Here is a 19,438-nt window from a genome sequence, read left to right on the forward strand (position 1 = left end):
ATCACGGAAGTAATAAAACAGGAAGAACCAGCCGATGAATACCACTCTGCCAGGAACAGCCACAGAGAGTTTGTTCACTTCTTTAATTTTTAAAAATGAGTAAGCTGACAATCGTGTACCCTTTGAATACCCAATAAAAACGTTCATTATGCAAAACAGTACAACCTTTTTCATTTTTTAATAATACTGTAAATATTTCAGAAAGGATGTATTGTTTCTAATGAATATCAAAAAAGTCACTGCAATGACGTTTCGCCTGCCCCCGCATTTCCCTCCCCGCCCCCCAAAGTTACCCAAATACTAGTAGGAAATTACAAAAAGCAAAGAACAAAAACCCTCCCTCCGCCCTGCACCATGAGTCCCCTGAAGTAAGTGAAGTGTTAAGTGCCACAAGTACAATGCGGCTTGTCCCCAGCTAGGCCGTGGGGCTGTGCACTGGTGACAGTGGTTGGTGGAGAACCGGTAGCAGCAGCAGTGGGGAGACCCCTCCCCGACCTGTTGGGAGAAAAGCAGACGACGATGGACACAGGCAGGGGCTCAGCCGGAGCCCCGGTCTTCCTGCATCCATTTCCTGGGCCCACCGGAGCAGACAGCTCACCCCCGACTTGCCTAGGGGGCGCTTGGCATCCCTCTTAGCAAACGCGGGCTTCAGATGGGGGCTGGCCGGGGCAGAGAAGCTGGGCATTTGGGCCAATCAAACACGCAGGTTTATTACAGGAAACTAAATCCTCTGTTTGGAGGACACTCGCATTTCCACCGAATAAGATAGGGAACATAAAGGAAAAGGATAAAGAATGCACCTTCCCTGTCCCCAAATAACTCCGGATCCAAGGCAGAGGCTTGCCGTCAAATCCAATTAAAGAAGAGAGGGGTCAGCCAGGGAGGCCTGGCGCGGCACCAGCCACCACCCCAGACCCTAGGGCTGTGCCGAGGGACCTGTGGGAGCCCCCATCTCCCCATCAGTGAGGCTGAGGCTTCTCAGCTCCCTGGCCAGGGAGGCAGGTGGGTTGGCTCCTGGGAAAAAGATAGGGAAGAAGCCTTGTGAAAATTCCAGGGTTCTGCTGGTGACAGGAAGGGATGGGGAGGGACTGGAGGTCACAGGATGGCAGGAGAGGGAGGAGGGCAGGGGCGACAGCCAGAGGGACCAAATGAGGCAGGGGGACAAAGAAGGGGCTGGAGGAGGAAACCAGGCTCCAGGCCCGACCACAGCTCCCTCCCTGGAGGCTGCTGGAAGGTCCTACAATGCAGATCCCGTGGGGGCGGTGGCAGGACAGACAGCCGCAAGCAGAATAGAGGCTGCTGCCCGGGCCCGAGAACCAGCGCACAGGAAACTCCAGCCAGCCCTGCTGAGGAGGACAGAGAGGCAGAGCGGAGTGTGCGAGCAGACGGCCAGGAGGAGCCCTGCCACAGGGCCGAGGACCTGGCTGGTCGCAAAGATGGGAATGCTCATGGATGAAATCAAACCACAAAGTTTCCATGATAAACTTGACTTTAAATAAGGGGGTGAGAGGCGAGGGGCTGCCCACCTGCAAGTCTTCAGAAGAACCCGAGATCAACAGCGGGTCTGCAAGCCAAGGAGGCACGCAGAGCATCCCCAAGAGATGAAGCCAGGTGGGCAGAACCTCAGAGGTCACCTGATCCAGCCTGCCCCACTGGGGACACGCGAGAGGGGAGGGAAGTGCCCCAGATCACACGGTGGGACCAGGGAAGAGGAGGGCCTGCCACCCAAGAGTCCTGAGTCTGCTGGGACTTCTTCTCTGACACAGCCTTGCTGTCTGCAAACCCACCTCTAGGAAGCTGGGGATGGGAAAGGGACGGGCTGAAGGGGAGGCATGGCAGCGCGGAGGAAGGGCAGCTGCGCAGTCAGGGACAAAGGTGGGACACGAACCGGTCGGTTCAAAGGCTGACGGAGCGGGACAGGCATTGCTCCCGCCCACCTGCCCCACAGCCCGAGTATAAAAGTCTGACCCTATGATACAACTTCCTAACCCCTAGAAAATGCTGGTTAAAAGCGTCCTAGCACAAGAGGATGACACTAGTCCCTGTATAGGGTTATCTCTTCGTCTTGTTACTCACATGGCAACTGGGGGGCGAGGAGGGGATGTGACTTGAAACCAGAGTGGGTGCGGCCACCTTAAAATTAACTTGTTAATAAATCCTGTGCAAAACGAGCAAGGCTCTACCATTAGGTGAAGTACGTGGTTCAGGTATTCATTTGTACACAGGGCGGGGACGGCGGGGATGGCGGGACGGCGGGGACGGGGCGGGCGAGGAGCGGAAGAGGCATCAAGGCGGCAGGGGCGCTCAGAAGTGCGTCTCCTTCTCTGTGATAGCCGCAATGGTCCCATCACCCTTGAGTTTGGCGTCACAGTCATTAACCATCACCGTCCGTGGGCCTGCCCCAAGCTTGCCCCGCGTGCTCAGATCGGCGCTGGGGGTCGTCAACTTCTGGAATTTCTACATGGTTGGAGAGGAAAAGAGCTGTCTGAGAGTGGCTGCCAGGGTCCTGGGCCTGCCTTGGCACCTCCCAACGGCACGGTGGACACCTCGGGGCAGTGAAGCCACCAGCCCCAGCCCTGCCACTCAGAGCTCTGTCCTGGACGATACGTGGACCTCCGGGTCTCCGTTTCCCGCCCCCACCCCCGGACATGGGGACACCGGGCTACCCACTGCTATCACTGGATGAGGAGTAAGGAGACAGTGAGCGAAAGCGCCCACCCTGAACCTGGCCCGCTGCAGGTGGCCAGGACGTGAGAGCTGTACCCAGGGCTGCTTGCTGCATCCCTCCTCCCGTGGAGACAGAGAAGCTGGGGTGTGAGCCGCTGCTTAGCCTCACTACATGTGGGGCAAGTCACCTAACATCTCTGGGCTGTGTTTTCCCATCTGTGAAATGGGATAGGAGTACCTGCCCGAAGGGCTGCTGTGAGGATGAGCTACGGCACCTCCAGAGCCGTTCATATAATGATCGCTGGATAAACAGGTACGTTTCCCACAAAAGGCTGTCATCACGCTCCCCCATCCAGGGGAAGAGGCGGTGTGTGTCTAAAGACGGAAATGTTATCCCTAAGGCCACAGCCTCACGCCGCCTGGCAGAGTGGCCGGCTCTGGGCCGGACGCAGACAGGGTGGCCATCGTCTACTCTACCGATGAGGGAGTGGAAGCCATGGGCAGACCCTGGACACACGCTCCTGCCTCCTCGGCCCAGCCTCGGGTCCCACACCTCAGCCTCATGTGCACCTCCAGAAGACATCAGGCCAGGATTTGGGAGGCCTTTCCTGGGCATAAACCTTCTCCCCAGGAAAGCTGGGAAGACTTTGGGGTGGCTGGTTTCTTATGATCAAGGTTCTGTTTTCTCTTTCAGATCCTGCCGTGCCTGAGAGAGGCTGGACCTATCCTGCCCGGATGGGATTAACAGGCAGCTCCCGCACCCCCGCCCACCCCTCGGCAATGCCGAGCACCTCCTGGGTGCCAGGCATGGTGTTAGGCTCTTGACACAGGACAGGCGCTGGGAGCACGGGCTCTGGAACCAGACACCTGGGCTTGAGTCTCAGTCCCACCACTTAACTGGGGCAAGAACTTAACCCTCTGCGTCTCGTTCCCTCATCTGTCCAAGGGGGTCACAGTGGCACCTGCCTCTAGCGTTGTCATGAGGTGGCCTCAGATTTGTTGACCCATCCACAGCTCTTAGCACAGACAACCCATCCTCACAGCAGTTCTCTGACCCCATTTTTCCTTCCAGATCCTTCCCATCAGCGGGCAGAACCTTCTGGAAATGGAGGGAGGTGAACTAACTGGCAGGGGTCTGCCATGGCCAAGGGGTTAGGGCTCCAGGGCTGCTCTCCTCTGGACACGTCTGGTCCCAAACCAGAATTAACAACTGCCCTTGACCTACATTCCCTGCAGGAGCGGAGGACCCTGACTTGCTTGAGGGCACAAGCAGGCTGGAGAAAGGGACCTTCCCTCTCAGCCTGCCCCTCCTGGCTGGATGTTGGCTTTTCTGGAGCTCAGGCCCCTGGGTGGGCAGGAGAGCTGGCTCTTGCCTGGGTGTGTCTGCACACAGGCCGCATGCTTGTGAGACGCAGGTCAGCCCCGAGAGCCCTGGGGTGCTGCGTTGGGGCAGGAACGAGGCGGGGGCGGGGGCACAGGGTACCTGCTCTGTCACTCAGAGGCTGTGTGCCCTTGGGTAACTTGCTTCACTTCTCTGTGCTCAGCTTCCTCACCTGTGACATGGGGACAGGAAGCTCCTCCGCCTCACAGGACTGCTGTGAGGATTCAGTGGCCTAGTGCTCGTAGACGGCTTAGAGCAGCGTCTGGCACACAGCAGACAGTTTGCAAAATGGGCGAGAAGCTGACTCAGACCTTCTGATCTGCCAGCGGGTGGGAAAGGAGAGTGAAGAGAGAGTGGGTGGGGGGGTATGACGGGTTGGGATCCGAATTCACTCTGCTACCAAGAGACCACATACTGCAGATTCCACTGGCAGGAAACGACCATAAGAGGCACACACACAGAGACAGATTTGTGCGTGTCTGGGCTTGGGAACAGGGCTTACTGGGAATGGGCACCAGGGATCTTAAAAATAAATAAATAAAATAAATAAATACAAATATTTGCAAACTGATTTATGGTGATGACTGCACTACACAGAAAGTTACTAAAAAAAACCCCCACTGAATTGTATACCTGAAGTGGGTGAATTTTATGATATGATACAGAAAACATACCTCAATAAGATTGTTAAAAATTTTTGGTTTGCTAATTTTTGGCTGTGTGATCCTAGGCAAATGACTTAATTTCTCTGAGGACTAGAGGAGATGCAGCACCAAGAGAGCTTGGCACAGCGACGACACAGGATAGATGTTCCACAAATGTCAGAGCCTCTCCCTGTGCCCCGGGAATGGGGTCCTTAATGAACAGAATCCACAGAGCAGTAAGAGCTAACACTTGGTCTCTCTCTCTCTCCCAGGTCCTGCTCTAAGCGCTTTCCCTCTGCATACTCACTGAGTCCTCAAACAACCTCTGTAAGTGAGGGACTGCTGTTGACCCATTCTACAGATGAGGAAACTGAGGCTGAGCTCAGGGAAAACGTCTCAACCCCGAGGCTTCAGCACAGCAGTACTGATGAATACCCGCCAGGGAGGAGTTGGCCAGGCTTCCCTGGGAGACACGTGGGGCACGTTCTCATCACACCCATATCCCAGATGAGGAAGCGGGGACCCAGACGTGCCCGTGGCTGTGCCCACACGCACCAGTCCTCCCAGCACTGCCAGCCCTGCCCTGAGCTGTACCCCCCACCTCTGAGCCGCCCGTCCTGACCCCTCCTCCCAGGCTGCTCACCTCCGGCAGCGTCCCCTCCGTCTTCCACACCTTGATGAAGACCCAGAGCGGGATGCAGAGCATGGAGGACAGGGCCATGAGCCAGCCAATGCCATAGCCCCAGGCGGGGTAGGTGTAGATGTTGTTGTACTTGAGGGGCTTGTACTTGACCAGGAAGAAGATGAAGATGCCCTGCGGGGAGACAGGGAAAGGTCCCTGGGGCGGCCCTCAGCCTGCGTGTGGGCAGCCAGCAGGGGAGACAGTCAACCCCATGTGGTGGCCTCAGAGAGGTGAGGCCCTGCTGGGTCCACAGCGAGAAACACGGGGAACTGACCCCCACAGATCCCAGGAGACCCTCCCCGACCCCCAGAAGCCTCATCCCCAGCCTCTGCCCAGTCAGGAATTATTATTTTTTCCTAGCTACTTCTCAGGGCTGGTTTCAAAGCTGCCTTTCAGAACTAAGATGGTTTGTGAAGATGCTCTGAGATACTTCCAGTGCCAAGAACTGGGTGAAGAGCAGGGGGTTTGTTTTTTTAATTAAACATCCTCTCACAAAGGCCTCTCCCGGTCTGATGTGAGGGGTAGAGCGTGAGCCCCTCGTCACCCTCACACTGCTGCTTCACTGTGAACAGCAGAGCCAAATGCCTTTCACGGGACCCTCGGCCCCCGCAGAGGCAGGTCCCAGCCGCCTTCTATACATATGCAGGCATAGAACCTGAGGTCCCAAGAAGGGAGGTGATTTGCTCACAATCACACAGCAAGCTGGTTGCAGGGCTGGGGTCCTAGTGAGGCCCCCTGGCCAAGCCCAGAGACTGTCCCCACAATGCCGGCTTTGAAAAGTGTCAGGTGCCTCGGACCTTCTGAGGGCACAGAGGGTCCCCAGGGGGACATCACCTCCTCAGTCTCGGCCTCAGCCAGGTCTGGGCTCTGGGGTGCAGAAGTACGTGGGTGGGTGGGATGCAGGCGGCTCCCGGCAGGGCCCTTACCGCACAGATCCCGGGGGTCACGACTTTCCAGCACCATTGGATGAGTGACAACGGCCGGTAGCCAATCATGTCTTCGATGTTATCATAGAAGCGGTCGCTTCCTGTCCAGAATAAAGAAGACGGGCACACACACCCCAGAAGATTTCTGTACAAGACTCAGAGGGAAGGCTATGAGTGTCTGGTTTCCCCAGCCCAAGACAAATTGTGGCAGGAACCCTATTTACCGCTTAAAAACTACCAAGGTGTTACATATGTGAGGTGTCAGGATAAACTGCAGTAGAAGGGACTCTGGTTCAATATTGGGAAGACCCCTTCTGACCTTGGGCAGTGAGGTCCAGGAAACGGGCAGGAGTTTCTGGGGGAAAGGAGGAAGGTGGTCCCTTTGAGTCAGGGCCAGGGGCTGGCTGACCTGCACGGGGGCAGGGGGCAGGGCTCTGAAGGTGAGGGCCGGACGGGTGGCCTGTGGGGTGTCTATTCCCGAACCACACTTGGGAGTGTGCATCATCATTGAGACCAGCAACCCTCACGCACTCATACGGTTTGGGGAACCAGAAGGCATGTGCTGACTGAGGGCCAGGCACTTGGGCTGCCTGCTTTGCCTACACTACCTCCTGCTCGGAGACACTACTCCATTTTGCAGATGGGAAAACTGAGCATCAGGGGCAGAAGGACAGAATCAAGGTCACAGGGTCCGAGCCTGGAACCCCCCCCTCTGCTGCAGGGATATAAAAGCAGGAGGGTCTCCCGACAAGTGGGAAAGGACAAGAAGTCCCTGAGGGGAGGACGAAGAGGTTGATGCAGATGGAGACCAGCCACAGGGAACCCAGGCTCAGCCGGGTCCCGGGTGCCCATGTGCTGGGCACCATGGTGGCCTCTGGGGTGTGCGAGGGCTCAGCCTCTACTCACCGTACACCCAGCCGATGCAGATGCATTCAAAGACGGCCACAAAGAGAAGGCACATCCCACTGGCGGCGTAGGCGTCAAAGAGCTGGAAGATGTACATGCCACCCTGGGGAGTGAGAGGACAGAAGTATGGACACAGGGACAGACACCTGGAGAGCAGGGTCAGCCAGCTGGCCTTGGGAAGGGCTCTCTGCCCTGCGGCTGCCACCAGCCGGGACTCACTTCCACCAGGACAGACTGGTCTCCCCAGGGTCCTGGAACACTGCGCCCACCACACCTGGGCGCCCCCGAAGACCACCCTCTGGGGGTTGCTGAGATTGCCATGGTTTGTCTTGTCCCTGCTCCCCAAATGTCAGAGACAACACAGAAGACCAGAGACTGGAGGTTGGGAAGGCTGACTCTCCAGGTGGCTGTGACAGCCTCCCCACTGGCCCCCCTGCCTCCAGCCTCCCTCTCCTACCCTTCCACACACCAGCTTTCACAGGGACCTTTCCAACCTGCAAATCCAACCATGTCACCCTACAGTTTACAATTACACCTTGGCTTCCTTCAGCCTGCCAGCCAGGGCTGCCCTCCTCACTGGGCCTCAGCTCCCCTTCCCACAGTCCCCCTCAACATGCTCCCTCCTGGACACACCAAGGGACTGTCTCACTGCTGTGCCTTTGTACATGCTATTCCCTTTCGCTGGGTAAGTTCCTTCAAAGCTCATCTCAAATGTCTCCTCCTCCAAGCAGCCCTCCCTGACAGCCTCGTTCTTTCTTTGGGCCTCCATAGCACATTTTAAGGATTCATAGTTTAAAAAAAAAAAGTGTTCTGCCATCAGCTACTCTGTTAGCTCTGAGCTCCTGCTGGGAAGGCCCCCGCACTGGTCCTCTGTGTGTCTCCCACCCTCAGCGCAGAGCCCAGCTTGCAGTATGTCTCCGTAAGTGCAAATTGAATCATATAGAGTGAGTGCTCCATTGGGGAGGGACTCTGAATGGCTTGTCCACAGCTGTGTCCTTGTTTCTGGCCAAAGACTCGGCACACAGTAGGTGCGCAATCGTTGTGGGATGCAGGAACAAAGTGGGCCAGCTCTGTGATATGCAAATCTCTGATGATTACGTTCAGTGGAAGGCCAGGGGGGTGCAAGCTTGGCTGGCCAAGGTGCTCTGGAAGGATCTCTGGGAGGCAGGGGAGGCGTCTGGGTGGGCAGAGGAGGGGAGGCCAGATGCAGGTGTGGGAAGGGTTGGGATCCGTAAAGAAAATCCTACAACACAATGAGAGTCCTTAGCGGGACAATCAAAAGCAGTAGAAATAAAAGTACAAAAGGGAGGGAGGGTCGGGTTGGGGGAGGTGTCCCAAATGCCAGGAAAGGACGGGGGTTAAGAGGCCAGGATGAAGCCTGGACAGCCTCCTTATGTGTCTGCCACGGGGACCTCTTGGGACTAAGCTTCTTCTCTGTGTTCCCCAAGCCCCCGGGCCTCCTTCTGTCATGTGAAAGACCACACACCCTGGGACTATTTGTTTCCTCATTCATCTCTTCAACTAGATCAGGGGCAACATCTCAGTGCTGAGTCCAAGTGGTCCTAATGTGTGACAGCAGGGAGTGGTGGGGACTGTGGCTAACTGGAGAGCATAGGCCCCACGTGGCCACACAACTCCAGCCGATTGCTGCTGGGGGACGTAGGCCTGGGCAGCCAGGTCTGCAGATTTTCTGGAAGATGCCCCCAATCCAAATTTTCTTGAGAAATCTTTCTCTTTAATTTTGGTAACCACTTCGTCTTCTTAAAAAATCACAGTGAGGGGGAAACAACATGGATCGCTGGGCCGTATCTGGTCTGGGGCCTCCTGTCTGTGACAGATATGGCAGGCGTTCGGGTCTCTGAGCGTAAGGAGCTTTCTGAGTTAAACCCAGGACTGCCCTCCTAATTGCTCTCCCGAGGGTCTCCTTCCACAAACATCATACATGAAAATAACCCAGAAGGAAGCCTTAACGCCGTGCTCTCCACGTGCCAGCTCTGTGGTACCTGGTCCCAGGTCTCAGTCTAGATTTCCTGCACAGTGTGATCACAGGGCAGGTGCTACAGTTAAACTCAGCGCTCACGTGGGGGAACCCGAGGCCCGGGCCAGTGAGAATATGCACCACAGGTCACCCAGCTGCCCAGCCGTGGGGCTGAGGACTGAGCCCAAGTGTCCGGCTGCAGAGCCCGTGCCCTTCACACTGCCTCAGCGGAAGATCAGATATTTGCGGACTGGTTTTTCCCTAGAGCAGAGCTTTAAATGTGTTTAAATGAGGGAGAAGATCCTGCCAGCAATTACTGAGGCCGACAGGGCCCATTTGGCAGCTTGAACTTCCCGGTGTGATCACTCAAGGACACGCTGGTCCTGGGCAGACACAGCGCTGGCTCCCTCATGGGCTGGGGCCCCAGGTGCCCCGGGGCAGACCCGAGGCCTGGAGGAGGGTGGGCTGGAAGGCTCTGTGAGCAGGGCACCCAGGGCCGGTGTCCAGGAGGGCGCTCTACCTGCCTGCTGCAAGCCGGGGACGCTGGCCAATGCCTTCTCTTCTTGTAGTGCCACCAGCCTTTTTAAGGCGTCAGGTTAACCCCCCAATTTGTGCGTGACAAAAGACTCTACTTTGCCTAATTAATCAGCACTTAATGAGGCCCTGCTCACTGCCTCCCTGGTTCTCCGTGTGGGGAGAGCAGAGGAGGAAACGGGAAGTGCTTCACCATTCATTTGCTCAAATGCTGATTATCACTCCCATTAATGTGACAATGACCAGGAGCAGTAATAACACCAGCCACCACGCCCCAGAGTGCACCCCATGCCAGGTCCCAAGGGTGCAGAGCAGGTCAAGGTCAGCTCCTGTTCTTGAGGACCTCGGGGCCTGGTGGGGGCAGCAGGTGAACAGACAGGTCATTGTAATGGCCAGAGGGAGGCTGAGTTGAGCTTAGAATGAAGTCCTGAGTGGGAAGGAAAGCAGAGGTGGCTTCCAGGAGGAGGTGGCATTTGAACTGAGAAGTGGAGGATGACAATCAACAGACCGACTTCCGTACCATATCAGCTGCTTCGACAGATTCTGAATTCCCTCATTTCTTTCCATGTTTCTTACAAAACCTCTTGTCCCTCGACAACAGTTTTTAGGCTTTTTGGTGGCTTTTAAAATTAATTAATTTTCTGAGTGTGGATAAAAAGATATCTAATCGCACCTTCCCAAGGTACTTAAGAAAGTATTTATCTGACAGGATGGCTGCAGGAGCGAAGAGAAACATGGCTTTATGAGACAGTCTTAATTTACGGTCTTGAGGAGCCCCTCCTGACCCCAGGCAGAGACAAGAAGAGGGTACACATGAAGGGCTGGGGCGGGAACACACAGTGCCTGAAGGTGCCCAATTCCTCATGCCTATTCTCAGTGATGCCCCAGAAAAGCCCCCTCTGAACTTGAGGCCGATAATAGTAACTAGTTGAGGGTTCCGTAGCTGACACTGTCCCCTTCACCCAGAAGTTACTAAAAGGGGTGGCCCCGGCATCCGGACGTTCACGATGACCAGGTAAACCCCGCCTTTCCCTCTGGGAGTTTTATTCCTTCTGGCAGTGAAGTGGAGACCTTGAGCTGAGCACTTACACATGCAGGTCACTGGGCTAAAGGCTTAATGAAAACGTCCACGGAGTCTCACAACAACCCATTACAAACATAAGAACACGGAGTCCCCGAGAAGTGCTGGACCTGGAGCCAGGGTCACACAGCTAGTCAATGTCAGATCCGCTAACCCAAAGCCCAGGCGCTTAACCCTTGTGCTACCCTGTTCACATCACTTACCCGTATCCTTATCACTCACCTCCGTTAACATCACGAGGCCCAGAAAATAGGAGGTGACTGACAGGGCCAGGATGAGCAGCTCCCGCCGATAGCCCCTCCGGAAGACTTTGGGGTACATGTCTACCACAGCGGTCACCAGGCTTTCCACACACACAAACTGGACAGGGTAGAAATGATGGTGTGAAACCCAAGAGAAAGGCCGTTCTTACTGGCCCTGGCTCCAGGCAAGCAGAGCAGCCTTAAACCCTGGGCTTCCTTTCCACTGGGTCTCACCTTCATTCCCACACTTACCCTGATAGAGGACCCAAGAATAAAAACAAGAATCCCGGCGTTTACAGAACTCCGGCGGGCCCATTTAACACATGAGGACCCTGAGGTTCAGAGACGGAAAGCGACCTGCCCAAAGTCTCTCAGCAAGGAAGTGGCAGGGTCAGGACTTGAAATGAGGTCTCCTGACTCTAGAATTCCTTATCCCCCCCAAGCTGCCTATCACGTGCCTATGTGCTGGGCCCTGTTCTGGGGTCAATGACTTAAATGAGACCCAGCCTCTGCCTGGGAAGCAAGATGGGAATCCCTGTAACTGTCCTGAGAGCTGAGGGCTCTGCTGCTGGCAGGCTCTGGTCTGTGGGTGGGACTTGACTTGCTTTGTCCTCCAGGCCTGTGACATTTCCCCTGTCCTTTGCTTCTCGTGGGCAAGTGACCCTCTGCTGGGGGGAGGGCAGTCAGGTGAGCTAACACCCAGCTCTTGCATTTGGGCTGGGCAGGCTTCAATGGCAGAGCCCGAGCCACTAGGCATCTGTGTCCCGCCATGCTGAGACAGGATTGGGTATGGGCTAAGTTACACTCCTACTCACCCATCAACACCCAGCCCAAATATCCCAGCACACCCCTACCCCCCTGCCCGGGTTCTCCCAGCACTGTGGGCAGACCTCCTGCATGAGCCTTTTCTTCGCTGCTCCTCCTTGCCTCCTACTTGGGCAGAATAGATCTCCCCTCTCTTCCCTCTAGTCCATATCCCTCATCTCGTGGGGCCCGTGACTGCTGTTGACCTGTCTCCTAGCAAGAAGGTGAGACCCTGGAGGGCAGCGGCCACGTCGTTTTCCTCTATTTCCAGTGGCACAGAGGAGATGCTCAGAAAATGTTTAATAAATGAATAATAACAACAGTGGCAAACACATGGTGCTTGTCGTGTGCCAGGCTCAGTTCTAAGCAGTTAACCGATATTAATTTATTTAATCTCTAGGTGTTAGGTCCTATTATTACCCGTTTTGTAAATGAAGACACAGAAGCACAGGGGTGTAAGCAACTTTCCCTGAGATCAGAGGTATAACATATTAGGGCCAGAATTTGAACCAGGCAATCTTGTTCCAGAGGTTGGCTGTCACCTCTGTGGGGCACTCCCCCCCTTCCCTGGAGCCATTCTTTGGCTCCAAATCCTTTCTGGTTCATGTCCACCTCCTTAGGGTATGGATTTCTATCCTTATCGTGCAAAGGGACTGTAGCACAGAGAGGTGAGGTGACTAGCCCAGAGTCACACAGCTGGCCAGAGTCGTGCAGCTGGGACTCAAACCCAGCCCTGTCTGGCTTCAACACCTAGACTCCTAACCTCCAGGCTGCCCTGCCTCTGCAGCAAGGCTGGCCATGCTCGTCCTTTCTCCAGGGTCCCCAGGGAAGGAAGGAGATTCCAGGGAGCCTGTTGATCCAGCACCTAAACTGAAGTGATATCAGAGCAGGTGGCTTAAGAAGCACACAGACCTGGGTGCATGTCCCAGCAAGTCACTCAGCATTTCTGAGCCTCACTTTCTTCCTCTGCAAAATGAGGATAACAAAAGGGGACCCCCCGCCCCAGCCCATGTCGTTATCATGATTGAGAACTGAGGACACAGCTCAGGCACAAAGCCCATGCCATTTACACCTGGGGGTGAGCAGAGCAGCCATCCAGGCCAGACCTCTGGGCCCCCAGTTCCCCTTTGCAAACCAAGTGTCTCCGTCCTAATGCTGGCCTGGCTCAGCCCAGGGACTCACAGAGCCGAGGCCCAGGCCCCACACGCCCTGCAGAGGCGGGCCTGTCACTGTCACACAAGCTGCCAATCCCTCCTGAGGCCTCTGCCCGCAACAATGGACGGGATGATTATCAGCAAAAACACCCGGTGCTTCGGCAGCTCGGCTTAGCAGTTTCTGAGAAACCATCCAGGGGAAGAAATAGGACTTGGCTGAATAGACACACACACCAGCCACCAGGCTTGGGTGCTACGTGACTCGCACAAGGTCACCGGTAGCGGGGTGGGCAGCACCTCGCCAAGAGACCCCTGTCTGACAGCAGAGCACCTGGCTTTGGCTGGAAAACCTTCTCTGGGGCTCTTAGGAAACCCAGCCACGATGGAGCAGCAGGGCAAGGGGCAGATTTCTGGGACAGAAGAGAGACTGGAGGCCACAGGTTTCTGGCAGGAAAACCAAGGAGAGGATTGGAGGAGGGTCGGAGGGTGGGCTGGGTCGGTTTTACAGTGTGAGAAGGTGTAAGTGCACGTGCTCGTGTGGAGAGAAAGGAAAATATGCACAGACAAACTGCTAGTCCTAACTCTACAGCCTTCATGGAGGAAGGCGGGCTGCCAAGTGCAGGGTGGGTCGGGAGAAGCCCACAGTGAGAAGAGAGGCAGGCAGGTGGAATGTCAGGGACAGCGGTAGCTGGTGGTGGTACCGAGGACCCATGTGGCCGCCAGCGGCACGACACGGGGCCCCAATCCAGAGATAAAGGAAGGAAGAAGAAGATGCTCTTCCACATCTCCGTGTCCTTCAGGGTCTGGGCGCTTCTGACGACAAGGACCAGGACGTGGTGTGTAGGTCTCAGAGCTGTCCTGGAGAGCGACATACCTGGCTCCCTGCCCTTCCGGCCTGGGCTCCCCTCTTACCTGGCTGTCCAGGCCCAGGAAGATGAGCATCGTGAAGAACAAGGTGGCCCACAGTGGGGAGAGGGGAATCATGGTGACGGCCTTGGGGTAAGCGATAAAGGCCAGGCCGGGGCCTGGAGAGGAAGGAGAGAGAAAGGGGCTGAGTGGAGTTCAATGCCGCATTCAGTTGTTATTTTAATCCAGCATGTATTGAGTGCTTCCTTTGTGCCAGGTGCTGTGCCTAATTCTCACTCAAATCACGTAATCTCCCAGCCACCCCACGCTGTTGGTACTATTGTGATGCCCATTGTACAGATGAGCAAGCTGAGGCAGAGGGAAGGAAGCAAGGGTCTGGAAGGGTCAGATTCAAGCCCAGGTTGGTCTGACACCCAGACCTTCCTCTGCACAGACCTGTCTCTACTCTTCCTACTGGGGTAGGTGGGGGTAGGAGGGGGACATTCTTATTAAAATGCAGGTTCTCAGGCCCACCCCAGGGATTCCAATTCAGTCGGTCTAGGGTGAGGCAAGGACCAGGCACCCGATGATTCCTATGTAAGTATTTAGAAGTCCAGGCTTGGACAGATGCTGGTCCCCCCAGGCCACCTCTTCCTTTGGGCGTCTCCTCTCATTGCCCAGATCCACACTCACGTCTCTTAGCTGCTCCCAGTAAAGGGCGTGCTAGCACATCCTCAGGATAAGCTTTATTAATGTCAAGGGCGAGATTGTGATGTTCTAGCCCTCTAGCACAGTGGTCAAGGGCTCAGATCCTCATTCTTTACTGTGAGCTCTACCTCTGTCTCCTCAGCTAGAAAATGGAAACAATGTAGTCCTACCTAATAGGGTGGTTTGGGGAATTCAGTGCGATGATACAGAATATGGAAAGCATTTAAAAAGGTAAATGTTCAAAAAACATTCATTCTGATTGTTTTCTACCTTAAAAACAGCCTTGTTAAAGTCTAATTTACCTATAATAAGCATTCATTTTAAGTGTACAGCTCAATGACTTTTGAAAAGTGGATACACCCAGATAACCACCACTGCAATCAAGTTCTAGAATACTTCCATCATCACCCGGGGCCCCTGTGCAGTCTCTCCACCCTCATTCCCTGTCTTTGCACTGGTCAACCACTGATCTGATATTTTTTCACCTTAGATTAGCTTTATCCATCCTACCTGGAATTACCAGGTCATATGGTAATTATATGTTTAACTTTCTAAGAAATGCCCAACTGAATTCCGAAGTTAACTGTGCCATTTTACATTCCCACCAGCATTGTTTGAGAGTTCCAGTGGCTCCACATCCTTGTCAACACTTGATGTTGTCATTTATTTATTTATTTATTTATTCATGCATGCATGCAGCGCTGGGTCTTAGTTGTGGCATGCAGGATCTTCATTGTGGCATGCGGGATCTTTTAGTTGCAGCATGCAGACTTCTTAGTTGCGGCATGTGGACTTCTTAGTTGCAGCACACGGGCTTCTTAGTTCTGGCATGCGAACTCTTAGTTGTGGCATGCACACAGGATCTAGTTCCCCGACCAGGGATCAAACCAGGCCCCCTGCATTGGGAATGCAGAGTCTTACCCACTGGACCACCAGGGAAGTCCCTGATGTTGTCAGTCTTTTAAATTTAAACATAGTAGGCCTGAAGTATTATTTTATCATTCTGTTTTTAATTTCTATTTCCCTGATGACTAACAGTGTGGAGTATCTTCACATATCTTTATTGCCCACTCACATATCTCCTTTTGTGAAATGCCTCTTGAGTCTTTGCCAATTTTGGTTGGGTTGTCTCCTTTTTATTGAGTTGTGAGACTTCTTTATAACATATTTGGGATATAAATCCTTTCTAAACATTTTTTTTTGGTATTTATTTATTTAGTCTGCACTGGGTCTTAGTGTGGCATGCGGGATCTTTAGTTGCAGCATGCAGGCTCTTAGTTGCGGCATGCGTGCGGGATCTAGTTCCCCGACCAGGAATCGAACCCAGGCCCCCTGCATTGGGAGCTTGGAGTCTTACCCACTGGACCACCAGGGAAGTCCCTGGGATATAAATCCTTTATGAGAGAGAAGTATTATAAATATTTTCTCCAAGTCTGTGGCTTGCCTTTTCATTTTTTCAATTGTGTCTTGTGAAAATCAGAAGTTTAAAATTTTCCAATTGTTTGTTGCTAGCATATACACAATACAATAGATTTTTGTTTATTATCTTTTTATCCTGTGACCTTACTAAATTCACTTAGTAATTTTCTTCTGTAGTTTTCTTAGGCCTTCTCTATGTGGTCAATCATGATGTTTACGAATGAAGACAGTTTTTATTCTTCCTTTCCAATCTTAATCTTTTTTATTTTTCTTGCCTTATCACACTCTCTAGGAATTCCAGTATTATACGGAATAGAAGTGGAGACAGCATACATCTTTGCTTTGCTTCAGATTTTAGGGTAAAGCATTTAATATTTAATAGCTAGGAAATTAACATTGGTACAATACTATTAATTAAGCTACAGACTTTACTTATATTCCATCAGTTTTCTTCCTTATGTCCTTTATTCTGTCCCAGTATCCAATTCAGGATTCCACTTTGCACTTCATGGCTGTCTGTCTTTAGTCTCCTCCATCCTGTGACAGTTCCTCAGCCCTTTCCTGTCTTCCATGACCTTTTGATGAGTACTGGTCATTATTCTGCAGAATGCTCCTCGATGTGAGTTTGTCTGATGTTCTCATTATTAAACTGAGGTTATGCATATTTTTGGCAAGAAAACTATAGAAGTGATACTGTGTCTTTCTCAGTTTATCATGAGATTATGCATATTTTTGGCAAGAAAACTATAGAAGTGATACTGTGTCTTTCTCAGTTTATCATATAAGGGGACACAGGATGTCAATAAAACTTAGTACAGGAGATGTTTACCTTGATCATTTGGGTAAGTTGGTGAATGCCAGTTTTCTCCACTATAAAGTTACCATGTTTCCCTTTGTAACTGGTAACCATCTTGGGGAGGATACTTTGAGATCATGAAAATATCCTCTTTCAAGTCAAACCTTTACCCATTGATTTTATCATCCATTGGTGGATCTTGCATGCAATAATTATCCCCATGGTGTTTGCCTAATGGGTTTATATTTTCTTCATTCCTTCTATATTTACTAATTAGAATTTTTCTGTAAGAAAGAGCTGCCCTGTCACACCCACTTATTTTTTCAATTTTTATTAATTTCAGGTATGGACTCTTGGGTACTTAGTTTATTCTAGGGGTCACAATCCAGTACTATCATTATTTATTTTGCTGTTCAAATTATCCCTGGTTTGGCTATTGGGAACTTCTTCAGATTGATTCCTGTGTCTTTTTGACATACCTCCAACATTTTTCTGAGTACTTTCTTATTTTAGGGGCACCATGATACGTTCCAACTTCATCTTGTCCTTCCTGCACTCAAATCAATTGCTTCTCCAAGGGGCTCTGGTTCCTTTCTAAATGGCATTTAGAAACCAAGATCTGACCACTAGGTATGCTCATTGCTACTGGAGTATCGTTGCTCACAAACCCTCTCAGCACACAAAGCTAGGAAACATGTATACGTATATTTACCCACACAAACATACATGCTTATGCGTCTATATCTACCTGTATAAATGTTAAAACCATAAGTCCATACTTACACCTCCAATTCTAATACAGTTCATTCTAGCTTCTTTACTTTCCTTATTTGTAACATCTTTTTCAGGCAGTGAAAAATCTGCCTCAAATTATCTATATTGACTTGTTTGTTCAATCCTAACATAGCCATGTAATAGTTTAGAATTGCTAACCCATTTCCTTTTACCAACAAGGGTACAGTAATTTTTTTTAGCCTTACAGTTTCCAGTCAACATACTGCTTCCTGAAATTCCCTTATGTTAGCTCTTTTCTTCCCCATTCTCTTAAGTATGGTTGCATTGTTCGTTTGTAATACAGTTAAGTTTGTTCGTCACCATTTGTATTACATTTTGGTTCCACCCACAAAAGGCAACTATTTATTTTGGGTGGTATGTGAAATATTACTGTGACTCTAAGAGTCAGAACTAATAAAGATATATACTCAGGGAAGGGGTGCTTCCTTCTCATCCTTACTTCTTATTCTTCCCCCTTTTCTATCCCTTTCTACCCACCCCTTCTGGTAACCATGCTCTTTCTTTTCTAGTTTCTCCTATTTATTTTTAAATAAATAAATAACAAGTTTATTATTAATAATTAATGATATTAATAATTAATATTAATTCTTAATTATTAATAAATAATTATTGATAAAACTTAATAAGTTTTCTCCTTTGTACTTATTTATTTTCTGTCTATTTTTACACAGACACACAGACATATTTTCTTTTATCTCCTTCTTTCTTACATAATGGGTGGAATATCATAGATACTTGCTTTTTAAACTTTGATCTGCATACCTATTTTTAAAAATATGCTTCAATTTCCATTTACTTGATTTTTTTTATAGTGAATAAATGTTGAATTTTTCAAAGACTTTGTCAGTATCTATGGAGATAATTTTATGATTTATTTTATTTGGGCTATTAATATAGTGTGTGATATTAATGGCTTTCTTAGTGTTAAATCAACCTTACATTACGCCTGTAATAAACCCTACTTGGACATGGTATATTACCTTCTTAATGTGATTGTGGATTCTAATATTTTGGATTTGAGTTTGCTAATATTTTATTTAGTATTTCTGCATCAATACACATGAGTGATATTAATCTGTAGTTTTCTTTCTTTGCATTGCCTATTTGGTTTAGGTATCAATATTATACTTTTCATATAATAAGTTAGGAAAGTTTCCTCCCCTTTCTATGCTCTGGAATAATTTATAGAGCACTGGGCCTAGCTGGTTCCAAAGGTTTGGTAGAATTCTTCTGAGAAACCATCTGGGCCTGTTGTTTTTTTGTGGGGTAGTTCCTCAATAACTTTGTCTATCTCTTCTATGGAAATTGGCCTGTTTAAGCTTTCTAAATCAAATGGGGTCAATTTTAGCAATCTCTATTTCCCTAGGAAAATATTCATTTCATCTAGGTTTTCAAATTTATATGCAAAGAGGATTGCAAAATAATCTCTTATGATTTTTAAAAATGTCTTTCGCTTCAATGGTTATTTCCCCTTTGTCATTTCTAATTTTGCTATTTGCATGTTCTCCCCCCTCCTTTTATTTTCTTAATCATCTGGTGATTTGTCTATTTTTATTTCTAAAAACCTAGAATTTTAATTATTATTACTTTAACTTTTATTAGAGTATAGTTGATTTACAATGTTGTGTTCGTTTCAGGTGTACAGCAAAGTGAATCAGTTATACATATACTGATATATAAATCCACTCTTTTTTGATTCTTCTCCCAAATAGGCCATTACAGAGTATTGAGTAGAGTTCCCCATGCTATACAGTAGGTCCTTATTAGGTATCTATTTTATATATAATAGTGTGTATATGTCAATCCCAATATCCCAATTTATCCCTACCCCCTGATCCCCTGGTAACCATAAGTTTGTTTTCTATACCTGCAACT

General features: G+C 50.7%; 1 protein-coding gene across 1 annotated transcript in view; it reads right to left on the bottom strand.

The window, feature by feature from the left end:
- Positions 1–2,304: 2,304 nt before the first annotated feature.
- SLC6A11 (solute carrier family 6 member 11) overlaps positions 2,305–19,438 on the bottom strand; it is a 120,171-nt gene continuing 103,037 nt past the window's right edge. The window contains exons 9-14 of the mRNA XM_032649008.1: positions 13,912–14,024; positions 11,022–11,159; positions 7,207–7,309; positions 6,301–6,401; positions 5,336–5,506; positions 2,305–2,457 (exon numbers count right to left, since the gene is read on the bottom strand). Coding sequence (XP_032504899.1) covers positions 2,305–2,457; positions 5,336–5,506; positions 6,301–6,401; positions 7,207–7,309; positions 11,022–11,159; positions 13,912–14,024 — 779 coding nt within the window. The remainder of the gene's footprint in view (positions 2,458–5,335; positions 5,507–6,300; positions 6,402–7,206; positions 7,310–11,021; positions 11,160–13,911; positions 14,025–19,438) is intronic.

Source organism: Phocoena sinus, chromosome 11 (assembly GCF_008692025.1).
Source record: "Phocoena sinus isolate mPhoSin1 chromosome 11, mPhoSin1.pri, whole genome shotgun sequence".
Lineage (NCBI taxonomy): Eukaryota > Metazoa > Chordata > Mammalia > Artiodactyla > Phocoenidae > Phocoena > Phocoena sinus.